Source organism: Mucor mucedo (genome assembly GCF_025094135.1).
Source record: "Mucor mucedo strain NRRL 3635 chromosome Unknown EV154scaffold_101, whole genome shotgun sequence".
In the NCBI taxonomy this organism is placed as follows: Eukaryota; Fungi; Mucoromycota; class Mucoromycetes; order Mucorales; family Mucoraceae; genus Mucor; species Mucor mucedo.
In genome coordinates, this window is record NW_026252385.1 from 105,283 (window position 1) to 129,435 (window position 24,153).

The 24,153-nt window shown below is 35.6% G+C and overlaps 8 protein-coding genes across 8 annotated transcripts; 4 read left to right on the forward strand and 4 right to left on the reverse strand.

Annotated features, from left to right (window-relative positions):
* The first annotated feature begins 10 nt into the window (after positions 1 to 10).
* On the forward strand, positions 11 to 652 carry EV154DRAFT_11952 (mitochondrial import inner membrane translocase subunit tim10). The gene is made up of 2 exons (XM_051593940.1): positions 11 to 195; positions 278 to 652. The coding sequence occupies exons 1-2, from the start codon at positions 86 to 88 to the stop codon at positions 429 to 431; spliced, it is 264 nt and encodes an 87-aa protein (XP_051454087.1). The 5' UTR covers positions 11 to 85; the 3' UTR covers positions 432 to 652.
* A 1,338-nt stretch (positions 653 to 1,990) lies between these two features.
* Positions 1,991 to 3,740, reverse strand: EV154DRAFT_605462 (uncharacterized protein). Its single transcript, XM_051607474.1, has 4 exons — positions 3,494 to 3,740; positions 2,989 to 3,423; positions 2,676 to 2,916; positions 1,991 to 2,604 (listed from the first exon to the last, which is right to left on the reverse strand). The coding sequence occupies exons 1-4, from the start codon at positions 3,710 to 3,712 to the stop codon at positions 2,045 to 2,047; spliced, it is 1,455 nt and encodes a 484-aa protein (XP_051454088.1). The 5' UTR covers positions 3,713 to 3,740; the 3' UTR covers positions 1,991 to 2,044.
* Positions 3,741 to 6,984: 3,244 nt separating this feature from the next.
* EV154DRAFT_449133 (GATA zinc finger-domain-containing protein) lies at positions 6,985 to 8,439 on the forward strand. Its single transcript, XM_051597176.1, has one exon. It carries the CDS (start codon positions 7,180 to 7,182, stop codon positions 8,167 to 8,169), a length of 990 nt encoding a protein of 329 aa, XP_051454089.1. The 5' UTR covers positions 6,985 to 7,179; the 3' UTR covers positions 8,170 to 8,439.
* A 2,872-nt stretch (positions 8,440 to 11,311) lies between these two features.
* Positions 11,312 to 12,332, forward strand: EV154DRAFT_554484 (uncharacterized protein). Its single transcript, XM_051605193.1, has 2 exons — positions 11,312 to 11,567; positions 11,633 to 12,332. The coding sequence occupies exons 1-2, from the start codon at positions 11,354 to 11,356 to the stop codon at positions 12,193 to 12,195; spliced, it is 777 nt and encodes a 258-aa protein (XP_051454090.1). The 5' UTR covers positions 11,312 to 11,353; the 3' UTR covers positions 12,196 to 12,332.
* On the reverse strand, positions 12,327 to 12,941 carry EV154DRAFT_520388 (30S ribosomal protein S16). The gene is made up of 2 exons (XM_051602820.1): positions 12,665 to 12,941; positions 12,327 to 12,586 (listed from the first exon to the last, which is right to left on the reverse strand). Exons 1-2 carry the CDS (start codon positions 12,899 to 12,901, stop codon positions 12,518 to 12,520), a joined length of 306 nt encoding a protein of 101 aa, XP_051454091.1. The 5' UTR covers positions 12,902 to 12,941; the 3' UTR covers positions 12,327 to 12,517.
* A 1,807-nt stretch (positions 12,942 to 14,748) lies between these two features.
* Positions 14,749 to 16,164, forward strand: EV154DRAFT_520392 (uncharacterized protein). Its single transcript, XM_051602821.1, has 3 exons — positions 14,749 to 15,188; positions 15,246 to 15,306; positions 15,364 to 16,164. The coding sequence occupies exons 1-3, from the start codon at positions 14,820 to 14,822 to the stop codon at positions 16,098 to 16,100; spliced, it is 1,167 nt and encodes a 388-aa protein (XP_051454092.1). The 5' UTR covers positions 14,749 to 14,819; the 3' UTR covers positions 16,101 to 16,164.
* Positions 16,165 to 16,342: 178 nt separating this feature from the next.
* On the reverse strand, positions 16,343 to 18,949 carry EV154DRAFT_573583 (uncharacterized protein; the record flags this gene model as incomplete). Its single annotated transcript, XM_051606395.1, has 10 exons — positions 16,343 to 16,612; positions 16,674 to 16,999; positions 17,075 to 17,173; positions 17,251 to 17,325; positions 17,386 to 17,644; positions 17,718 to 17,868; positions 17,925 to 17,990; positions 18,064 to 18,421; positions 18,481 to 18,557; positions 18,831 to 18,949. The coding sequence occupies 10 exons, from the start codon at positions 18,947 to 18,949 to the stop codon at positions 16,343 to 16,345; spliced, it is 1,800 nt and encodes a 599-aa protein (XP_051454093.1).
* Positions 18,950 to 21,149: 2,200 nt separating this feature from the next.
* Positions 21,150 to 24,138, reverse strand: EV154DRAFT_573588 (uncharacterized protein; the record flags this gene model as incomplete). Its single annotated transcript, XM_051606396.1, has 10 exons — positions 23,866 to 24,138; positions 23,286 to 23,371; positions 22,869 to 23,226; positions 22,734 to 22,799; positions 22,527 to 22,677; positions 22,186 to 22,453; positions 22,090 to 22,122; positions 21,875 to 21,973; positions 21,489 to 21,802; positions 21,150 to 21,431 (listed from the first exon to the last, which is right to left on the reverse strand). The coding sequence occupies exons 1-10, from the start codon at positions 23,907 to 23,909 to the stop codon at positions 21,150 to 21,152; spliced, it is 1,701 nt and encodes a 566-aa protein (XP_051454094.1). The 5' UTR covers positions 23,910 to 24,138.
* Between the last annotated feature and the right edge of the window lie 15 nt (positions 24,139 to 24,153).

The following is a 24,153-nucleotide window of genomic DNA, read 5'->3' on the forward strand; positions in this document are numbered from 1 at the left end:
ACGTGACTGTCTCTTTGGCCCCTTGTTGTCAACTATTTTTTTTTTCGTGTGCGTGTGTGTGTGTGTTTAAACATCTATTAACAAAATGTCGTTCTTTGGTGGTGGAAATATGCAAGCTCAGCAACAAACAATCAACCCTCAAAATATTGCCATGGCCGAGCAAGAACTTGAGATGGTGACTGATTTGTTCAACAGGTAGTGCCCTCCCCACCCCCCTTCAAAAAAAAAAGTAGGACAAGAAAAAAAAAAAAACTGACATGCGAGTGTATAAATGTAGAATTGCAGACTCTTGTCATAAAAAGTGTATCTCCAAGGAATATGTGCAAGCCGATTTAAGTCAAGGTGAAGCTGTTTGTATCGATCGTTGTGTTGCCAAATTCTTGGATGTCAATTCCAAGGTTGGAGAAAAGATGCAGAAAATGGGCCAATAAATAGATTTTCTTTTATATATAAATACATGACACACACACCGGGGAGACCGTTACGTTGGGTCATTTTTTTGTTGGGTTGAAAAATAAAGGGGGGTAAGCGAGGAGGGGGAGGGGGTGCCTTAATGAAAAAAGACCGAAAAGCACGAGCTGTAATGGGAAGGGAAACGGCCTACGCATGGACTGTTGCGGGTGTAATTGCCTCGTCTCCCCCGATGCCTGAATGACGCGAGTCTTGCTTTATATAATTTAATGTATAAGGAAGCATCCGCTTTTTTTTCTTAAATGGTGTAACAGAAACCCGCAAATATTTGAAGCTGCGTGATTTGTTTTTTCTTCTTTCATAGTGTAACAAGTTGAAAAAAATTAAAATCGATCGTGTAAGACCGAATGGGTGAGTTTGATATGGAGATTGTTTCCTTAGAGACGGTTTCCTTGGAGACGGTCAGCTTGACAACCACTCTGGTCGGAGAAAGCTTAGTTTAGAGAGAGAGAGAGAGAGAGAGAGAGAGAGAGTTGCAAGAGCCCAAAGATGTAAGTGTATAATGAATTGGGGAAAACGCCCCCCTGTTTGCAATATGGCGATTGATAAAAATAGATTGAAATGTCTTGAGACGGTCATCCAAAAACAATAAATAATCAAAAAAAAAAAAAAAAAAAAAAAAAAAAAAAAAAAAAAAACGTCTAGAAATAGATGATTCCGAGGGAGAAACAAAAGAGTAATGAAGAGAGAGGAGGAGAGAGTGATGCTAGTGCTAGTGTGACCTTTTAGGCCGAGGGGAGGTTTCTTTTTAGTTAACAAGGCCAAGAATGTTCTTTATAGTTCTTTTTGATCCAGAAAGAAAGTTACCTTTATTTTGTTCTTAATTGTTCTTTTGAAACCTCCCTGCCTTTTTTTTTAAAAAGCAAATGGGGATACAAAAAAGATTGCACGGAGATTCTATAATTCTTCCTTTATTCTTTTTTTTTTATTTTATTATTAAAAATAATAATGAATATTGCTTCTCTTATTATTGAGCCTTCCTTATTCCCACACATGTCTCATTCCACATTGTCAAGTAGTGATCGCAGTTTTATAGAGTTCACTCGTTGTTTATACAAGGTCAAATCTGTGGTGCAAGAACTACAAGCATTTGAAAAGTCAGTAGGCCCTACACCGTTTGGAAAAGAACAAAATCATGATTTTATACAGCACGTCAATTTATATCTGGAAGAATCCTTTCAAAAATTCAACCATATGTGCAAAGTGCTATTGATTGTTCTAACAAAACTAGAGTCTAATCACCCAGTCAGGCGAGAGCGCATTGACTCTTTTCGACAGGAAATCATTTATGAATGGAGGAAAGCAATAACAGTCCGACAAGATTTAGTGATACTTCTAGAAACAAATACAATTATACCATCTCCATATAGTATGGCTGATTCTGACAATGAGTCCGATACTAGTACATTAGAACCCACCACATCATCTGACTCATCGTCATCATGAATAATAATAAAAATATTAAAAAAAAAAAAATCTTTTTTTTTTCTTGTTTATATGTATATTATTATTATTAAAAAAAAAAAAAAAAAAAAAAAAAAATCTATATGTACGGAATAGGATATATTGGAATTTAATCTTGTGTCTTACAAACAGCTCTATGTCCAGTCTTCCAATGTTCTTTTTGACATTCACGAGAACAATAAGAAACCCTTTGACATCTACCACAACGCTTGAAACTTCCTGGTTCAGTCTCTTTTTTATCACAAGCCATGTTGGCGCATTGACGATGTGTTGCACTATCGGGTGTGGCTTCCTTTGCAAGCTGACGAATCAACTTTTCTCTGTCTGCCTGACTTAATTTTTCAAAATTCTCTAAATTCTCCTTTTCGAGTGCTACACGAGCTGCCATCTTGGCTCTCAAAATGCGCACCAAATAGTTATATGCTTCTAAATCACCACGAACAAGTGCTAATTCCATGTAGTTTTGTGCCTTGTCCATATCATACAATCCGTAGTCTTTCGATCCAAAAATCAACCCAAGCATCATCATGGCGTCAGCATCTCCATTATTGGCTGCATCTTCCATCAATTCAATGCCAGTCACCACATAATCCTCTGGTTCACTGCCTGGATTGCCTGCTTCTTTGGCCAACTCGTTATTCTTGCTCATCAACAAGTACATTCTACCGACTATTATTATACATGCTTATTTTAGTCCTCTTGTTGCTTTTAAACTTTTTTTTTTATATGAGTAAACTTACGTGCATTGCATGATGCAGAATATCCCCATTGCTTGGCACGTTCAAAATATTCGATGGCCTTCTTAATATCTCTAAAAGAAGACGTATCCTTGACATAACCTTGGTAGATGATACCCAAATTATGTGCACTATCGGGATAGCCTTGTTCATAAGCCTTCTGATAATATTCAATGGATCGTTTGATGTCCTTCTTACAACCGATACCATTTTCCAAAAAGAAGCCGAGTTTATGACAAGCCATCTAAAAAAAAATTTAACAAAGGGATTGGTTCTAGAACTTTCTTACGCATGTAGAATTAAAATAAAAACTTACAGGATTGGATGCATCTGCAGCTTTTTTGTACCATTCATAGGCCAAGAGTTTAGGATCCTGACCAGACTTTAAATTAGCACCGGCAGCTAATTTCTCTTCTTGCATATAGAATGAGCCAATTTGGACAGCAGCCATTGTGTATCCTTTCTCGAGTGCACGTTCCAACAAACGCTTGGCGCCTTCAAAATTGGGACTGGCAACGGGAGACATGGAAGCACGATCATCGGGACCTGAAGGCTCACGACGAATGCCACCGTACAATAAACTGCCCAAAACCAAATCATGGACACTGCTTTCTTGATCCTCTTCCAACTCCAAGTTCTCTGCTGCCTTGTCAATATTCATGTCGGTGGTGGATAATTTCTCGACGGCCTCATGTTGCACATTGTCAAACAGTTTGTATTCATCGGCCCACTTGACATTAGCACGCTCCAACTACGATATTCATATGAGTTTGTTAGTCTGGGAAAGGGGAGGCTGTACCAATCAATAGAAATAAGCTCACCTTCTTGCCAACACTGTTGCGCTTCTCGTACTCGCTGCTTAATTGTTGTGCTGCCACAGGTAAAGCAGTAGGCATATTCTTGGCAAACTCTGGATCAGTCTCGTTATACAGTGCAACTAACAGACGGGATTGTTGTTCCGTCATGCCTAAAAAAGCTGGAATCTGCAATGGTTCTCCACCCACAATACCATCGTGCATATGTTCAGACATGGCTTCCATTTTTGTATTTTACGGTTGATTTTGAAAGAATGCTTTGCAGCGAAAAAATTTATTTATTTTTTTCCTTTTAAAAAAAAAAGGATTGTGTGGCTTGTGATTTGTCCCCCGTGGCTTTTGAGAATACCCATTTTGCCTTTTTAAGAATGACATTTTATTCAAAAAAATAATAGCATAACACTCGGGGTTTGAGAGTATGATATGATTGTATCTTTATGAGTGATGGGCCCCAAGTGAAAAAGGTGCACATCGTTGCATTCTAAATTGAAACTTTGTTTTCCTCCGTACACACACACACACACACACACACACACACACACACACACACACATCATGAATTGACAAAAAGCCCTTCCAGAATGATCGGCTTCATAAATGCATTAGGATGACAAATCATTAATGACGTACCGTTAAATACAAAAGAATTGGAATGAATCGATGATAAGTGCAAAGAACGTATGCCATATTCGGGCACTTTTTAATTATCATTTTTTTACCACTGCGTTGGATGAGTATATTAAAATGCAAAACAGGAATTATCAAATTAAGTATCGGGATGAATGCAAGATTTAGAGGCTAAATAATAATATATTTAAAACTTTAGGGAACGCCAAAATGATCGAGTATGATAAAAAAAAAACCTGTGGATGTGTCCTACCTCCCCCTTCTCCATCTGTCAATGACCCTCCCATAAGTCTGGACTTACGTGCGTCTAGGAAATAAACTGCCTCAGGGTTAATTAAAGCATTATATGGAGTCCTTTTATTATTATTATTCCTGTTTCAATACCATGTAAACAAAAAGGGCACTCAATGACGGTACCTGTCTGTGATAAAATGCCTACAAAACAGGATTAGAACCACATGGGAGGGCGCATTACACAGAGAGTGAGTTGATGCATTGTGGGTTTAACATGGGACATACATGCTACTTCAGTTACCCAGGATATATCACCATCCCGCACATCTTGACAGGTACTATAAATAAGAAAGGCACATTTTATTCCATGGGGCAAATTTATCTTTATTATTCAGAGATGACAGGGTAAGATCATTCAGGGTTACCATAGAAACCCGTTGAGTAAACTTAAATTTGGATATTAGTAGGCTTTAAAGTTCCGACTTACTTGGGGCGAAATTAGGAAATAAGGGAGGTCTGTGCTACAGATGAAAGACTTTTTTTTGTCATCTTTTTGACCATATGACACATTTCGGTAATTAGCCAATCATGGCAAAACCGGATTTTTTTTTTTTTTTTTTTTTTTTTTTTTTGGTTTTACGAGATATGTATTTTGTGCCTGTGTTCGCGCCGGCAATTGCTTATAGCGGCTCAGGACATTTACACTAGAAAAAGAAGGTGATTGTTATCCTGAGGATGAGGGGGGAAATGAAGAGGAGGCGTATATTTTATGCGCATTGATAATAATCAAACCTCCTATCTTTTTTAGTAAAATGAATTTCAATTGTCTCATTTAAAATAAACATGAATATAAATAATAATGCTACATTTTTTATTTTTATTTTGTTCGAAAACATTCTAAAAATAATATATCATTGACGTAAGATACAAGCTAAAATGGACGATCCTAATAGTTCGTGCATAAAAGGCAGAAATGACGCTGACATCATGAACGCCTAGAAGAATTAAAAAGCGCCCCCTCTCTTTATGAAAGAACTAGTTTATTTTTTAGGCCCACAGACCCCGCATCATTTTTTATTTTTATCTTATTTTTTTGGCTAAAGTTTATCACGTAAGGAAAATGCTGTTATCTCTCCCTGGGGGACAAGGAGTAGAACACGTTTGTCTAAAAGCGTAGGGTGGGAAATTTGGGCTTTTTGATCGGTTATTAAACTTTTTTTTATTTTATTTTTAAGGCAGTAATACGACAGAATACGAGATGATTAGATGATGTTATGTAGATGAAAGATGAGATGGGGGGTATAATACATCAAAAAAAAAATTATTTAAAGAATGAGGAATATCCTTTTTTTTTTCTACTTTCTTCCCCTTCTCTCTTTTTTTCTTTTCTTTTGCCCTTTTTCATCCTTTTTTTTTGCTGTCGTCGCTTTTTTAATGAAATTATAAACCCAACGTTCTCATTTTCTATCTGTAACAAATGAAAATGGCGTAATTTCACTTTTTCTTATTCGTCAATTAAAAGGGACACATGATGTTTATATGACAGCTTGTCTGCCCTTATTTTACACATACACACACACATCCACCCGTATATAATTAATTGTGTACGAGTTGCTTGTTTACGTATCCGAGGCAAGGTAAATAGTATTTTTGGGAGCGGAGTCGGACTCTCTCTCTCTTTTGAGGCAAAACTCTAAATGAGACCTGTGTGCTCTGATAGGAAGATCTTCAATTGGGTATGTCGCAAAAAGCAGATGTAAAGGCTAATTCGTGGAGTAGGAAATAGTAATTATTGCATATATATTCTTTGGAACACAAAATACGGCGCTCTTTTGAAAAGCTAATCCGGTATTCCTATGAAGAGAGAGCGGGGAGGAGAAGAGTCAAGACTGTATTTAAATTCCTCTTTTGATTGCAGTAGTTTCAATGAATTCATTTTTGTGGCCTTTTGGGCCGTTCCTATGGAAACCAACTTTTTTTTTTTTTACAAAAAAAAAAAAAAAAAAAAAAAAAAAAAGCTTGCTAATCTTACACCCGATTATTAAGTAACACTTGAACTTTAAAAAAAAAAATTTTTTTTTATATGTGTATACAATAGTCAGACTCCTAAACGTGAAAGAAAAAAGAAGGGTTTTCCTTTATTGAATTTTACCAGAGATCTGTAAATAGTGATTTTTACCCAGAAAAAAAAAGCACTTACCCTCAGTTCTTTCTTGGTTGTACGACGCAAAGAAACACAGCCCTTTTGTTTGATTATCAGTTTGATTACGATTGGCTCGATAAGATGCAAAGTCCTATGAGCAACAAGAGGTATTTAACAACAGCCACCAATCAGAAAAGAGTCTTTTATGTATACAAAAATGCAGTATGTTTAGCTATTATTGGTCATCAGTCTTTGAGTGTGTGACTCATTGAGTAAAGCAAAAAAAAAAAAAAATAAGAAACTAAGGTGTGTTACACCGCACACTTTTCACATGAAGCACACACAAATAAAAAAAAAGATAAATCCAGGTCAGTTTAAACGGTGTTTGGATTTTTAAATACCCCATCACATCTGTTATTCGTATCCCCGACGGTTTGTATAAATAGACAGACTGTTTTTATATTTTTATATTTTTCTTTTTCCATTTACAACAAAAAATATATATATTCTTTGAAAGATTGGTCGATTTAGAACGTTTCTTCACCACGCTCCTCCCTTTCCTCCACCAACTTAAAACTAAAAACCTCTTTTTTGTTTTTATTTAAACGTTCTAGTAACGTTTTTATTTTATATTTTTTCTCTTTTTTAATTCAAAAAAAAAACTTGACCCCCTACACTTTTTTACACTATGACCGAACAAAACGATTATTTACTTTTATCGTCTGATATCTTTGGAAAAGACCAGTCGCTTTCTCATTTTCTTCAAGACAATAACGAGTTTCCTTCTCCAGCTTCTTCAACGGATACCCTTGATAGTCCCATCATGATGAACAACTTATCAATTGACCCAACTGTATTGCAAAACCTGCCAATGTCGGTTCTCCAATCTCTTGCTGCCATGTATCAGCAAAATGATTTGTCCACAGAGAACTCATTTGAACAGTTTGTCAAGTTTGAAGAAGACAACAGCATTGCTTCCATCGGTGAATCCCCCGCTCCTATCGCTGTTGCTCCCAACGCTACTGCTGTTGTTCCTACTGGTCAAAAACCTAAAGCTTACCGTCCTCCACGTCAATTAGAATGTCACAATTGTCACGTCACAAAGACTCCGCTCTGGCGTCGTACTCCTGACAGAGCTCATTCTCTTTGTAATGCATGTGGTCTCTACTATAAGCAATATGGTACTCATCGTCCGCTCCATGTTCGTCAAAAGCAACAATCAAGCAAGCCATCCTCCCCTGCCCCTGTCTCTCCCATTCAATCTCCTCAACAATCTGCTGATGTTGATATGCGTCCTCAACAACAATGTAACAGCTGTCAACAAACCAACACTCAGCTCTGGAAGAATAGTGAAAATGGTGAGTCTCTCTGTAACTCTTGTGGTATCTATCAACAACAGCAACAACAAAGTCCATTGAAGCGTCGTCGTGAAAGCGAACATGATTTGATGAACAAGAGACAGAGTATTGATATGCCTGCTTTATTCCCTGCTACACCTGTTATGCCACCCTCTCCTCCTTCTGTTGCTGCGCAATCAAAGGAATGGGCCGAAATTGATGATACACGATTCAAGACTTTACTTTCTCGTATGAATGCTCAACAAATGCATGGTTTTTTGGGTATGCTTGAACGTCGTTGTTCAATTTTACGTTCTATTCTTGTACCTCAACAAGAATAAAAATAGCCCCTCTTGTGTATATCTTTTTCTCTTTTTTTTTCTCTTTTTTTTTTAATTTTCTTCACCCCACGGTTTCTTTCCTCAACGAAAGTTTCCCTTGTACATGTTCAACACATCTGTAGTTCTTTTTTTAAACAAAAAGCTACACCCCCATCTTTATTTTTATATTTGTATCTTTTTTTTTTTCCATACTTCTTTTTAATTTCACTTACCCCCAATACCGTTCAACACTTATTTACAAAAAAAATAAATGGCGATTACTCCACCAAACATTTTTTAGCATGTCTTTTTTTTTTTTTTTTTTTTTTTTTTTGTGTAATCTGACATCCCCGAGAGATGAATTTTATTTCCGGAGGAAACCTTAAAAAAGTAGTAAGGGAGTACAAGTACGTGTAAACTAAACACTGGGTCAATAAGCCACCCACTCTCATCGTATCCATGGTGATCCCTTCTCACAAAAGAGATCGCCGGGTAGGTCTATGTAAAAATCGCTTAAAATGTTATACTAAAGGAGGAAACAATTTTCCATTTACTGTGGTGTGACTCTTGTAAGCATAAATGCGCCGCCCGTTGTGTTCAAATGGGTCTCCCGATAGTCCTACCTGATAACAATTCGTGTTATTTTAATAAAGGAAACAAGTAATACAAGGCACATTTTGTCAAATACGATTAGGGACTAATTTGCGGTGTGCCGATAATTAGTAAGGTTTATCCTCCTTGAGGCTGTTAAAACAAAACAAAAAGTAAGCTGTATGTAGATGTCTGGAGTTTCTTGGTGTATGTTCATTTAATTTCTTTAATCACATTGTTTTTTGACCTTTTGTCTATTGGGATTGTGGAAGGCTCCATGATGAAAGGGTAGTACAATTGGACATCATGCTAATATTTTACTGAGTACTTTAAAAAACGTCCCTTATTTATATAAATCCCTTAGTTTAACAATATGATCTCCCCCACCAAAAAAAAATCTTTTTTTTTTGTGATCAATTACTGTATACACAATCAATCACTGGCTGCCTATTGTTCTCAGTAGTGTAACACGAGATTCAAGACGCACAAACTTTCCGACGAGACCTCTTTTATTCATTGTGTATCACAGAACAAGGCACATTTTACGTAAACAGACTGTAACTGTCAAGTCATTGAATAACCTTTATATCTTACAAGGGACAAGTGTCCATAACCTGACACTAGTTAAAGTCAGAAGAAGAAAAAAGGGTGCGACTGGGAGGAAAAGTTTTTAGAAAGCAATGAATAAAAATTAAAATGGAGAAGAAGCACGATATCTAAACACTACTTTTTCAATATTCTAATGACCTTATTATAATTCGACTCATCATAGCCAAGTCTTTATTCACATTTTAGTGTATCTAGTGCGACACTATAGATCTAACTAGAAAGAATTGGTGTCTATCTAAATGCGTAGCAGGGGTTTTCCGTGTGGCTAAAATGTTTCTTTCATTGAATTATTCACGTAAGCATATTTCCAAATAGGCGCTCATTACTAATCTTCCGATTTCAAGTAGTGGCTGCTGTAGATGTTATGACGATAAGTGCATGACGGGGGTGTATGCATCATTCCATTGGGCGAGAGAAATAGTTACCTGAAAGAGTTTCTTAAAGTGCGAAAAACTCGGGTAGAAAAGGGATCCCCTATCCAAAAGCCCCAAGAGACAAACGCCAATCAATTCCCAAGCATTCATTGGGAATTCACTGAGTGAGATTTTTTTTTATATATATGGAGAAAAGAGAATTTGTTCTTATAATCTATTCCACACCAAAGCTACTAGTGCGCCTGAAACATGAAACAAAAGCCAATACGGTGTGAGTGATGCGTTATATTAATGTGAGATCAGAACCCAAAGTGCGAGTGACAAATTGAACTCACGCGTAAAAACAATTGACATGTGTTTCACTTTTTCATGCAGGATTCCTTTGTTTCAAATCAAAAAAAAAAAAAAAAAAAAAAAGATGAATGTAAGTCAAAAGAACTCTCTCTCTCTCTTTCCAGGTTATTAGGAAACAGAAAAGAACATTCTGTTACATCATCAAAATGTAATGCCAAGAGTTCCAAGAACATATCTTCGATTGGATATGTTTTCATCATCAGTGTAAAAGCCAAGCAAAAAGATGAAGGTAAAATAATGTGAACACAATGTTATTTACGATAGACTCATTAAGTTGATGGTAAACGGGGTGTCTCTCTCACCGACGAATGCACTTTGGGCATGGCTTACCCAGCAATCAATTTTGACAGCGTGTACCGGTTGTCCGAGGACCATTATTCCGTTTGAAAAATGCATATCCTCTCTCGTTGTCACGGTCTTTGCCGTTACTTTTGAGTCATCATATTTGTTTAAACACGTCGCAACCCCCATTTTCTATATGCGAACTAGGCCGAGATGATTTGTTTGTTTAACAAGAATGGAAATTACCGACAATTGATTGATGCGTTTCTTTAAAAAGTAGCCCAGGTCGCCCATTTAAATGGATAACAGAAAGAAGAAGAAAAAAAAACCGGGGTAAAAAAAAACTACGTAGGTATCTGATCCTTAAAAAGTTTATAAAGGTGGTTTCCAAGGCTACTTACTTCAGAACAAACTCGAGAGTTGCAACCGAATAGTTGATATCAATATTCGATATAATTGATGACTCGCAAGAGAAAAACGAATACCCGTTCAGATAAAAGAAGAAATGGGATTGGAAAAAGATCTACCAATAGCATAATTATAGATTCCGTATTTGGAAGTGCACTGATAGTTTTCGAGATAGGATCGTCCCAATTCGTTAAATTTCAAAAGTTAAAAAAGAAAATCTTTTTTTTTTTTAAAAAAAAAAAAGAGACTCAGTAGTGTCAAAAGTAACCGTGCGACAGTATATCGTTAGACTTGCTTTTGAGTGACAAACGACTAGGATGATGACGAACAGGAAGGATGGCGTGGTATTATTTGATTCTTAAAGTAGAAAAAGAAAAAAAAAGAAAAAGAAAGGAGAAACATGCTGGTAACTTGAGAGATGACTAACTAAGAAACAAAAACCTGATCAATACGCTAGCATTATTTTAATTCCTATTGGGGACAGAAGAAAATGGAAGGCGGATATAAAAGAGGAAATAAAATAAAATAGAACAATCATTTTTCCCGCCCTTTCTTCTTTTTTTTATTTTATACAATTTTTTATCACAATGAATATGACGTGCGGCGAGGACCAAAGCTGGTTTTACATCCAACATAAATCAACAGGCAAAGTTATTGCTTCTGCTTGTGATGACCATAATGATCATGCAAGATCACAAGTGGTGGTTATTAAACCGCGTTATACGAGTAACGAACTATGGTGTTGGGACGAAGATTGTCTAAAGAATAAGGCTACAGGGCTGGTCCTGGATATACGTAAAGGTATAGCTTAAGACCTGTCCTTTTTTTGAATGATCAATAATATTAAATTTTTTTATATTTATTAGGAAAACTTCGCTTGATTGAGGATACCGAGATTTGCCTGTATTACAAGAAACCACCACAAGAGGCACATAATCAACTCTGGGGCATTCGACCTGCTGCTGGTTCAGTAGGGTCGGCGGCCGAACATCCATTACATCAGAACCAAGTCGGGATTGTGATATATTCGATTTGTAACAGCGACTGGGTTTTTGACATTTGCAGCCATGAAAACCCGACCGAGAAAGAGCGACAAAACTTGATTTTATTCCCACATCAAAGTTCTAGCCAGCATCAAACATGGGACTTTATACCTGAAAATGACGTCAATACCAATGCATATGCTACTGTTCAAGAACCAGGCCTTGTCTACGATGATAGCTCACTCGAATCCAGTTTAATTGATGATTATAATTACGATCGAGGTAGTTCTGTTTCCTCAAATTCATGCGAGTCTGTGGGTTTTGCACATGGTCTCTCTCCCGCCAAACGCTCCTCTCAAACTTCACTCACTTCTGCCAGCAGAAATGCAAGCCTGGAGAATATTTACACCAATTCATCTCAATTTCATCAAACTTATCATTATTAACAAAAATAAAAGACTCCCGCATTATCATTCTCCCCCCATATCATAATATCAGAAACAAGTTAATTTCACTAGTGTGATTAGTTTTTTTTTTTTCTTTTTTTTTTAACCATATAAAATAAATCACTCTTGAATCACAGACTACTTGGTTTCACTTTTTTTATTCTTTCACCCGGCTTCGAGAGAGAAAAAAGGGGGAGAGGAGGAATTATATAAATTACAGATTTGGTGGATGAGAGGGGAGAGGCTGTCAAAATTCTAAAGCTGGTGGTATTGTACTATTGAATGTCTTCTAAAAATTCGTTTTATTCTCTGTGTTTTATTTTTACAATTCCTTGAATTTCTTTGCTGCTTCTTCCATCCAGGGCTTAGGTGCTTGAGGCATTAAATCGGCCTAGAAAAATAAAAATAAAATAAAAATTAACATTTTCCTGCTTTCGATTGATATGAAAATATTCTTATGTGAATTTACTTTAACAAGTAACTTTTCGACGGTTTCTGAGGGTTGAGCACCAACGGTTAACCAATACTTTGCACGTTGGAAATCTAAATTGATCATTTTGTTTCCGGATTCATCAGCAACGGGGTTGTATGTACCGATCTTTTCAATAGGCTTGGCGTTGCGGCCTGTACGTGCGTTGGCTACAACAATATGATAAAAAGGCAAGTTACGGCGACCATGACGGGCGAGACGAATGCGGACAACCATTTCTTATATATGTATGTGTATGTTTAAAAATGCCCAACTGGGAAAAAAAAAGTTAGGTCCCTTGTTGCGATTTTTTCCCTTTCCCCCGCACAAAAAAAAAACACTAGTCACTAAACCGTCACTCTACCCAATCCTGCTGCCTTTTCGATTGTCTAGAGTCCCTTTGAATTTACCAACTGCATTCACTGAATCTTTTTCCAAAACTTCACATACAAAGCTTATTGCATAATAGAGGTTCGGCTCAAATTTAGCATGTTTCTCAGAAAAAAAAAAAAAAAGAAGGTCAATCAGCTAGACAGGTATCTCTTAAAAAAGAGAAACAAGATGAATGACCTTTCATTCTTTTTTTTTGTCCGATATTTCTGCAGGTACAATGGGTGCAAATTAGCTAATTCTTTGGTCGGCTTGTCTTTTAATGTAGGTCATCAATAGTTTGTGCTTTTTTATTTTTTTTTAAAAAAAAAGCAAGAGGTATAATCAACGAATAGAAGCAATATGCTATTTTATCTTGTATGACATTGTGCATTGCATAACGCACCCATCAACATTGAATCTCTCGGAGGCACCCGATGTGGTCGATGGAAGCTTTTGTATATATTAAGAATGTCTATCAGTATAAATGCCAAGGGAACATTGCGTGTTTTTTGTGTTTGCAGACGCAATTAAACAGTGCAGCATTTAAACCCGCCTGTACGACACGAAAGCCTCGTTATCTTGCAAAAATGGGTGTCCAAAGATAAATTACCTGCACATAAATTACGAATTAAACAACTTGTACGTCGGGGTATTATGGACATCAATATAGGATCGATTTGGTGTTAGAGGGAGAAAATGTTTCTCTTTGAGAAAATGTTAGCAATACATCTGTTATTTCCGACTTGAAAACACATGCTTTATGTTTATTAATGCTGTAGAGTGATCGACATGTTTAAAGTAAATCACGTCTCTCCCTATGGCTTAAAAAGTCTTTTGCTGACTAGCAGTGGCAAACTAGGGATCTATGTCTAATAAAATTCCTTTTATAATGCTTTTTTGTAACGTTGTTAATTTAATTGGAAAGATCTCTATCCTTAAACTTAGACATACATCAACATTGTATTTGATTCACGCTAAAGAGACATAATTGGCTATGTTTTTATTCGAGATGTAATGTGACTTGCCCGATCCAATAATGGAATATAACACACATGAGGATCATGCACACAGTTAACTAAAACAAGTTTTATGATTGAAAAAGTAATAAAGTAAAGACACCCATATTTCTTTTTTTGGCTTGCTAATCAAATATTGGGTAACTCTTATAACGCTCATAGTAGCTTCAAAGCAGCGATAAATTTTTTTGTTGTGCACAATCTAAATTTAGGAATCTGTCAGGTACCAAAAAAAAAAAAAAAAAACCAATTTAGCATGATTATGACGACTCTACTGGAGAGATAATGCTTACCACGATTAGCGTAAATCAAAGTCTATTACGTCTCTCTGCATATTGATTTGAGTTCTTTATCGTATTGCGAATAAAAGATGCTTGTACACTGGGAAGATCTTTCTATTTTATACCTTTGTGGGGGAGGACACAATAGAACTTTAAATACAAACTTTAAAAAAATAAAATTGTTGAAAGCGTTGCTATGGAACAAATTGTTATTGCATCGCATGATTATGTATAATTTAAAACAAGAAGAAAGATGATAGACATGTTAATTTCATTTTCATGAAAGAACGGCAAAAGAAATAGAGTAGAATAAAACGATAGTGAATAACCAGCCAATCAAAAGGGAACAGATATTACGGAAAAAGAAAAAAAAAATAACTGAGGGGGGGCGACGATAAGTTTAATTGGGAACCAGTAACAGTTATTTCCTTCCTTTCCTTTTCTTATTTTTCCAAGTAAAATAAAAAAAAATAAACTCTTTATAAAATGGAAAGCAATAAAGATGAGGCGTTAAAATGTTTGTCGATTGCAAAGAACTCGTTGGCATTGGGTGATTATTCAAAAGCACTTCGATTTACAGAAAAGTCCATTCGATTGTTCCCAACATCTCAAGGTGAACAACTCTTGTTAATAGTCCAAAAACAAAGCACGATGCCAAGGAAGGCACCTGCCTCTGCTCCTGCAAAGACACAAACGAAAAAAGCCGCAGCACCGGAACCCGTGCAAGAAAGAAAATACACAGTAGAGCAACAAAGAGCGGTGAAAACCATGTTAGCGTACGGAAGAGACTATTACAAAATCTTATCCGTCGATAAATCCGCAACAGATAACGAAATCAAAAAGGCATATAGAAAGGTTCGTTATAGTATCTTTTTATGCTTACCCCTCAGAGAGACTGATTTTATAACTTAGCAAGCGTTACAATTTCATCCTGATAAAAATAGTGCGCCAGGAGCGGACGAAGCATTTAAATGTAAGTGATGATTGAAATGAAAGAGGGGTTCTGTTTATTAATAAGTCTTAAATCTAGTGGTAGCGAAGGCCTTCGATATTTTGTCTGATTCAAACAAACGAGCAATTCATGATGAAGGAGGAGATGCCGATGGAAGTCGAGGACGATCCTCTGGCGCGTCTTATCATCAACAACATCAACAATACGCATATAGAAGACAAGGTGACGATGTTTCCCCTGAAGATTTATTCAACATGTTTTTTGGAGGTGGCATGCGAAATTCATTTGGACCCAACATGAGAGCTCAGCAACAACAAAGATATAGGCAGCAACAGCAACAACAAAGATTTAGACAGCAACACACAAGACCACAACAGCCTGAAGACTTGGTTGGAAGCCTGTCTCAGATGATGCCTGTTATTTTAATTGCCATTCTAGCGATCTTTGCCATTCTGTTTGCATTTGAAGGTGAACCACTTTATACCTTCCGTCCTTCACAGACAAATACCAATGTCAGAAACACAAGAGCAAACAATATTAATTATTACGTGAACCCAAAGGTTTTTGATACAACCGTCAAAAATAATATGCACAAGTTTTCTAGAACAGAACGTCAAATCGAGTCAGATTGGTTAGGAGAGTTAAGAACAAGCTGTCATTCAGAACAAAGGCATAGAGATAATCTTATGACTCAGGCTGATGGTGTGTTATTTGGTATCGTAGGTCGTAACGAAAAGGCTTATAAAAAGGCAGCAAACATGAAATTAAAGAATTGCGATGAGTTAAGGAGATTAAGTCCCAAGATCAGACGTTAAAAAATTAAAAAATAAATAAAAAGTAAACAGTGGACGCTCTTTGAAGAGCCCTTTAATTGATTCATAATTCCTGTTCAAGAAATTCTTTTTTACATGCATTATGTTTGGAATGATTGTGGGTAAGGATTTTTATTTTAATAAAGGCTGCCAAAGACGCACAGGTTTAAGTTAGATTCATCCTCCCACAAAGAAATTTAAGGCTTTATGTAAAAATTAATAGATCATATTTTTTATTTTTGTAATTATACATCCTTATGATCAGGTCTTATCAAGTTCGAATCTGCCAAAGCTAGTGAGTAGGTATTGTAAGGTTGGCCTGGTTTTTCGTATACGTTAGGTGTTACAACTGTGCTGGACATGTTTGCAGAGCCAGCGGAAAATCTACCTCCGTATGGTGGGTCCTCCCTATATTCACCATCTATGACATCCCAATCAACCTGAATCTCCTTTATTTTCTCTTCTTTAGCCCTAGTTTTTTTACGGTAGATTGCAGCTAAGGCTATAATAGCAATCTATTTAAATGAATAAGTTTCTAAAAAAAAAAAAACGGAAAAGATTTCAATTATATCGTACCACTGCCACACTGCCAACCACTATCCCGACAATAGCACCAGTGGAAAGACCTTTGGATTCATGAGCATCCGATTGGTTATTAGACTGGCTATTAGATTGGTTATCAGATTGGCTATCAGATTGACCATCAGCTTGGCCCTTTGTACTCGTTTGATTTGTCGCAGGATCAACAATCGTGGGAGCGGGATAGGTGTCCAAAGACGAAAAAAATGACATATTTGTTACGTTAAGTAGCATAATGTCATTAGCAGCAACAAGTGCGTCAGCAGTCTCTGATTTTTTCCTGCCAAACATTATGAACAAAGTTGTGTCATTAACAAGAACAGCTGGATATTACAAAAATATAAAACAGTATGAATAAAAATTAAGCACTAGAGTGAGTCTGTACATTGAATTTATACCTGAATGATAGACTCTAGGGCCTATTGAGTTAGAGGGTCTATCATAAGCTGTCCATCTAAAGGCTATCAAATTCAGAGTATACAAATAATCAGCAGAAACTAAAAAATAAAAAAGTAAGAACTAAGCTTTAGATATCATATTATGAAAGTGATTTTTGGTTATCCACTACACATACGAATTCCTTCTACGTCTACTTCACTTCCAGGCTTGTCCATACCCCCATAAACGAGAATATCATCTCCTGTATTTACTATAGTCAAAACTTGTTAATTATTCATTGGTTTTACATAGATTTTTGTTAAGCACATACACATTGTTGTAGTATGACCAAGCCTAGCAGTTGGTCTGCTTATTCCAGTAGTTTCTTGTATTTTCCAATTTGAATTTATAGTATCAAAAGTTAAGACATTACCAGGATTTTCCGTGTAACCCGTTTCCACAGATCCTCTTCTGACCCCTCCCACGTAAACAACTTTTCTTGTGGTGGGATGATATGTAACCGTTTGGTCACTAATTAAAAGCGGAATGTTGTTCACCAAGAAATCATTTGCATCTGGAGTAGTCCATTCCTAGACAGAAAGTGTACATGAGTAACAATTCTTGTAATGTAAATATTATATTAGTTATAATATAACTACACACTCTTGTATCAAGGTTCAGTTCGGTGTAAAATCCATATCCATAAATACTTTCAACGAGTTTTTTTGTGGGGTTTTGCTCTGAGATAGTTTCGTAAGATATATTAGGAATTTGGAACTGACCAAATGTATAGTTAGAGTTGAGAGCAGCATTTCTTAAAATTAAGTTTAAAGATTAATGTTTGGAATACGAAGTACACTTGTGACCTACAATTGTCTTCCTCCAAAAAATGCAACTCTATTGACTGAAGGCAGATATACTGCAGTACCAGAATAACTATATATGTTATAACAATATCAAAGTTAAATTTAAAAAAATGTTAATACTTAAATAATTCTCTTTTTTTTACATTTGTCTATAGCCTCCATTTTCGACATCGTTGTAACTAGGACCGGGCATTACAGTCCAGGCATTTTTTTGAGGATTGTATGTAACATTTTGAGCTACAAGAGGATTATCCTCATTATAACCACCGCCAAAAAACATTGAACCATCAGGTAATAGAACAAACTGGCTCTTATATCTGTATTCGTTTGGAGGAATATCTAGGCTTTTATTTGCAGTGACCAATTCCCATTTGCTTATCATATCACTTACAGGTCCAGATGATAAACTGTTTATATTTAAACTATACAGATCATTACTGTACTGTTTATTTTCCAGTTTTCCACCATAGCAGTAGATTTTACTAAATGTATAGGCGCATTCTTTTTTAAAATATTAATATACAAATATCCCTTAAAATATACATCCTAAATGACATTACTTGATCCAAACCGAGGGGCTATTACATCTGCTTTAACCGACAGAGTGAGTGCGAGGATAAAGTTTATAAGCAATCCGCTCTTCATGATTAAATAAGAATACAAGATAAAAAAAAAAGGAAAGAAAAGAAAATATAAAATTAGAAAGAACAAAGAATACTAAAAAGGGTTCAAAAAAGACACAAGAAAGGTACAAGAGAAGAAAAAAAAGGGTACAAAACGGCTTAGGAAAATGAGACCTGCGCCTTTCTCCTGGAGACCAACTATGACTATCTATACCTTCTCCATTTCTAATTATTTTGTCATGAAAGCAATCAACTTGATGTACCCAATACAATAAGCAGTGATTTACAAAGCATGCATGTAATTTCCGTTCTGTTGTGGAGTTTCAACGACTGTATCTCCCAATAAAGATACCATATATGGCGCCATTTGCCGAATTGGATGTGCTTCGCCTATCTGCAACGTCATACAACAAGCTAAAAACACATTTGTATTTTAATAAAAATCCAAACTATATAATTGGAGACTAAATCCAAACAGAGCGACAAAAAGATTAAATAATTGACAGAAAATAAAATATGTCGTGTTTATTATATGGCGTAAACAACATTATTGTATTATTCAGTAATGACCACATCAAGACCAGGTGTATTTGGAGGCGCACAGAATCCCCAATTGGCTTTTTTTAAAGGTCAATAATATCTAGTCCAGCTTTATTTTTACAAAATAAAAATAGTTATATTCTTTATTTCCCTCAAATTTGCACTTGTTAGGAAAGAATTCGACGTTACTTTTTTTGGGGGGCTTATACAATCCTAGAGGTCATAAAGCACATAAATGGTCATTGGATATGATCCACAAGTAATCACGGGGAATCTAATTATGTGCGTGGTGTCAGTAACGGATCGCAACTTGCTAAATGTTCTATTTATAATTCGGTCGAAGTATGAGCCATGTGTGCACTACGTTCATCATCTGTTTAAAGGTTTTTGGATACATAGTCATCACATACTTTTTAGATAAAGACTTTTTTGGTTTTCACACACATACACCATGATTTATTGTATCTATTTACTCGGGTAACCTACAAACATTATGGATGGGATTTGATTGGTTTAGGGTCTTTTGAAAAAAGGTATGGTCTATGCCCATATGGAGTTACTGCTTTAACTGTAATCTTGTCTCCATATATAAATGTCATTTGGAATATATGAAAAACATTTTGCAGGTCAATCGAATCCATACTTGAGCATTTTTTTTTTTTTTTTAATTTAATTACAAATAAGTTTTTTCACGTATTTGTATTCCCCAGATATGTTCAAATCACCCACAACCCAATAAATATCATCGGATTTATCATCTATATACTTAGAGACTTCGTTAAAGAGAAGATAATAGTCAAAAATACGTTAAGATGCTATTCGATGATCAAATTGTCTTTCTCGTTTTGTCTGGGTTTTTTTCTATTGCACACTTAATATTTTTGGCATATCATAGCTGTGTGTCCTATGTATAATTAGACATAAATCACACAAAACTGTGCCTCGATGCTTATGAATATGTTTTTTACATAACTATAGTCACCAAATGACACTAAAACTCTTTCTGAGGTACTATTTCGCTTACCCACCATACCAATATAAATATTTTTTCAATCAGCAGAACATCAAAGAAAACAAGACTTTGGTACCATACATTTACCGCAACATTTAATATTATATAGCAATACATTTTATAAGCACATATAAGATATCGTGTTTTTAATTATGAAAAATAGAAGAGATTTGCTAGCAAATTTACGTAGAGAAACCTACCCAAGTACAACCGTGAGGAATTTAGTCTCTTTGTGCACTCGACCTCCTTGTCATTTGGATGGCCAAAATAGCACACATGTAAAATCACCTCAGAGTGGTCTAAAAACCATGTTCTCAATTTAAAAAACCATATTTCTAATTCAGTTCAAAGTCCAGTGCAATAGTCGAGGAACCCAAATCTTTCAATTTATTCTCTTCTGACAAGAGGTATGTTGCTTGAATGACCGGATCAACTCCTCTTAAACTAAAAATGTATGAACGATGCTCCTTTTGGCGAAGAAATGTATTGAAGACCTTTTCACTTAGTCTGTTGTATCATAAAGCAACATATATTCTAGTTTGTTATAAGTTTGGAATGCCAATAAGCTGAAAGATACACACAAATTCTTTGTGAAAGAAGAGAAAGTAAAGAAAGGACAATTTATGTGGACCATGTATTTAAGTTTATTTATCACTGGATCCGTATAATACATAAAACTTTCTCAAGCCGAGTATTTATTCTAAAATAGCCGAGGAAAACAGCAGAACTTAGGTTTACACAAATGTCTTAAGCTTTTCAAAAGAGCGGCCAGAGTAGTCTATCTATGGGCCAAAAAAAGTTGCTGCTGATTTTTTTGAAAGGGTATCATTATCTGCTAGATACTTAAAACCACCACCTATTGATCGTCCTTGGCATCTTGTGTTATTGCAATTTATATGGTTGGAGGAGAAAGAAAATCAAGTTTATATAAAGCTTTAAATAGAGTGCTTGACACGTCCATGTCATTGGCAGTGTTATGGAATACAACACTCTACCACAAAGAAAATTAAGGCTCTTTGTATCTTGCAATTAAAAGTTGACAAGTCATATTTATTTAGAGTCGTGTTTTTAAATCCTTCTGATCAGGTTTAATTATGTTTGAATCTGCCAAAGCTATTGGGTGGGCATTGTAAGATTGACTTGATTTTTCGTATACGTTAGGTGTTACAACTGTTCTGGTCATGTTGGCAGAGCCCGCGAAAAAATTCCCACCGTATGGTGGGTCCTCTCTATACTCACCCTCTATGGCATCCCAATCAACCTGAATCTCCTCTGTTTTCTCTTCTTTAGCCCTAGTTTTTTTACGATAGATTGCAGCTAAGACTATAATAGCAATCTGTGTAAATGAATTAATATCTATAAAACATCGGAAGAGAATTTGCTTCTATCGTACCACTGCCACACTACCAACCGCTATCCCAGTAATAGCACCAGCAGAGAGACCCTTATGTTTATCAGCGTCGGATTGACTGTTAGCTTGACTATCAGATTGGCCATCAAGTCGACCATCAGCTTGGCCATTTGTATTCGTTTTATTAGTCACAGTATCACCAATTAGGGGAGCAGGATAGGTGTCCAGGGATGTAAGAAGAGACATGTCTGTTACGTTAAGTACCATAATATCATTTGAAGCAACAAGTGCGTCAGCAGTTTCTGATTTTTTTCTGCCAAACATTATAAATAAAGTTGTGTCATTGACAAGAACAGCTGCATATCATAAAATGTAAAACGGGTATGAATAAATATTAAATACCAGAGAGTCTGTACGTTGCTTTTTACCTGAATGAAAGACTCTTGGGCCTATCGAGTTTGATGGATTATCATAAACTGTCCAATTGAAGGTTATCAAATTCACAGTATATAAATAATCAGCAGAAACTAAAAAAAAGTGATAACTGAGCATTAAATATAGCATACTATGAAAGTCATTTTTAGTCATATACTACACATACGAATTCCCTCCGTTGCTGGTTCACCTCCAGGCTGGTTCATACCTCCATACATGAGAATATCATCTCCTGTATTTACTATAGTAGTCAAAAAAATTTAACTTTTCATTTGGTTTTTTATATTCGTATGTTAACACATACACATTGTTGCGGTATGACCGAACCTAGCAGTTGGTTTCCTTATTCCAAATGTTTCTTGTGATTTCCATGCACCACTCTCAGTATTAAAAGTTATGCAATTATTGGCAGGACTCTGCGTCATACCGATTACATGCGTTGCTACATCTCTTCTGATTCCTCCCAAGTAAATAATTGTTTTTGAGGCCGAATGATAGGTAGCCGTTTGATCACTAATGAGAAGTAAAAAGTCTTGTATGGTTAAAATTGTTGTACTTGGATGGACCCATTCCTAGGTCGAAATTTTATATGAGTAACGATTCGTGTAATTAGAATATCATATCAGCTATAATACAACTACGCACTCTCGTATCAAGGTTCAGGTTAAAGATGAAGGTATGTCCATAAATACTTTCAACAAGTTTTTTTGTAGGGTGTTGCTCTGAGGTAGTTTCAAATGTCAAATTTGGAAGTACATATGCATACGCTCTGTAGGTATAACCTGGGACAGCATTTCTGAAAATAGAGTTTAAACATTAATCATTAAATTAAGATTTACAATTGAGACCTACAGTTGCATTCCTCCATAAAATACAATTCTATTGTAATTGGGAATATATACCGCAGTAGCAGAATGACTATAGATTTTATAACAAGATTAAAGTTAGTTTTTAACAAAGGCTAATACTTAAATATTTCTGTTCTACATTTGTCTATAGCCTCCATTATCAATATCAATAAAGCCAGGACCGGGTAATACAGTCCATGTATTTTTCTGAGGATTGTAAGTAACATTCTGAGCTACAAGAGGATTATCCTCATTATAACCACCGTCAAAAAACATTGAACCATCAGGTAAAAGAACAAACTGGCTTTTATATCTGTATTCGTCTTGAGGGATATCTGGGCTTTTGTTTGCGATAACCAATTCCCATTTGCTAATCATATCACTTACTGGCCCAGATGACAAACTGTTTATATTTAAACTGTACAGGTCATTATCGTACTGTTTATTTTCCAGTTTTCCACCATAGCAGTATATTTTATTAAATGTATAAGCACATTCTTTTCAAAAAATTAACAAAAAGATATTCCTCAAAATCATACATCCTAAATGACATTACTTGATCCAAGCCGAGGGGTTATTACATCTGCTTTAACCGATAGACTGAGTGAGAATATGAAGCTAATAATCAATCCGTTTTTCATACTTTAAAAAGGAAATTAGAATGAAAAAAGCAAAAAGGAGGAAAAAAAAGGAAAAAAAAGAAAAAAAAAGGAAAAAAAGGAAAAGTAAAAGAACAAAAAAAAACCAAAAAAGTATAAAAGAGGTATAGACAAGGTATAAAAATCGAAAAGGGAAAAAGAGGGTACAAAATGGCTTAGGAAATTAGGCTTGCACCATTTGATTGGAGACAAATTAACTTCTCTAATCTCAGTTCTTTTGGATACAGACAAAATACTGTAACTTGTAATACAGTTATCACAACGAGACTAGGTGTATTTCAAGGCGCACAAAATCCCTATTTGGTTGTTTTTTGAGGGTCACTATAATTAGTTGCAGGCTCGATTTGCTATAATTAGTTGTCCTGCGCAGCATAAACTAAGAATTTTGACCGAACAAACGGTAAAAATAATTGAATTCTTCATTTTTCCCAAATTTATAATTGCTAGTAGATAATTCAAAGGATCTTTTGGGCATACCAGACATTCGTCTCATCCTTCAGTTCCGAAAGAGCCATATTCATATCAGCCCATAAATTCTGACTTCTTGCTTGTTTTAAATGCCAAAAATTGATAGGAACAAAATATTTTCACACTGAGTAGTCTTTCTTTTTTTTTAGCTATCTTGCGTATTTATTTCCCCAAAAACCAACAGCTAACTGGTGCTATGCAATACGAATAGGCACATCAGGGACGTCTGGAGAAACATATAAATAAAAATGTAGATAACTTAGTACATCCCTTGCATCCTAGAAATGTGCTATTATA

Excerpts from the sequence above, each read along its gene's own strand:
- EV154DRAFT_11952 (XM_051593940.1), top strand. The coding sequence starts at position 86 with ATGTCGTTCTTTGGTGGTGGAAATATGCAAGCTCAGCAACAAACAATC. Across the intron at positions 196-277 it reads GTGACTGATTTGTTCAACAG|AATTGCAGACTCTTGTCATA; the intron begins GTAGTGCCCTCC and ends GTATAAATGTAG.
- EV154DRAFT_605462 (XM_051607474.1), bottom strand. The coding sequence starts at position 3,712 with ATGGAAGCCATGTCTGAACATATGCACGATGGTATTGTGGGTGGAGAA. Across the intron at positions 2,917-2,988 it reads CTGCAGATGCATCCAATCCT|ATGGCTTGTCATAAACTCGG; the intron begins GTAAGTTTTTAT and ends ATTTTTTTTTAG. Across the intron at positions 2,605-2,675 it reads TTCTGCATCATGCAATGCAC|TCGGTAGAATGTACTTGTTG; the intron begins GTAAGTTTACTC and ends GTATAATAATAG.
- EV154DRAFT_449133 (XM_051597176.1), top strand. The coding sequence starts at position 7,180 with ATGACCGAACAAAACGATTATTTACTTTTATCGTCTGATATCTTTGGA.
- EV154DRAFT_554484 (XM_051605193.1), top strand. The coding sequence starts at position 11,354 with ATGAATATGACGTGCGGCGAGGACCAAAGCTGGTTTTACATCCAACAT. Across the intron at positions 11,568-11,632 it reads GGTCCTGGATATACGTAAAG|GAAAACTTCGCTTGATTGAG; the intron begins GTATAGCTTAAG and ends TATATTTATTAG.
- EV154DRAFT_520388 (XM_051602820.1), bottom strand. The coding sequence starts at position 12,901 with ATGGTTGTCCGCATTCGTCTCGCCCGTCATGGTCGCCGTAACTTGCCT. Across the intron at positions 12,587-12,664 it reads TCGAAAAGTTACTTGTTAAA|GCCGATTTAATGCCTCAAGC; the intron begins GTAAATTCACAT and ends TTATTTTTCTAG.
- EV154DRAFT_520392 (XM_051602821.1), top strand. The coding sequence starts at position 14,820 with ATGGAAAGCAATAAAGATGAGGCGTTAAAATGTTTGTCGATTGCAAAG. Across the intron at positions 15,189-15,245 it reads TCAAAAAGGCATATAGAAAG|CAAGCGTTACAATTTCATCC; the intron begins GTTCGTTATAGT and ends TTTATAACTTAG. Across the intron at positions 15,307-15,363 it reads AGCGGACGAAGCATTTAAAT|TGGTAGCGAAGGCCTTCGAT; the intron begins GTAAGTGATGAT and ends TCTTAAATCTAG.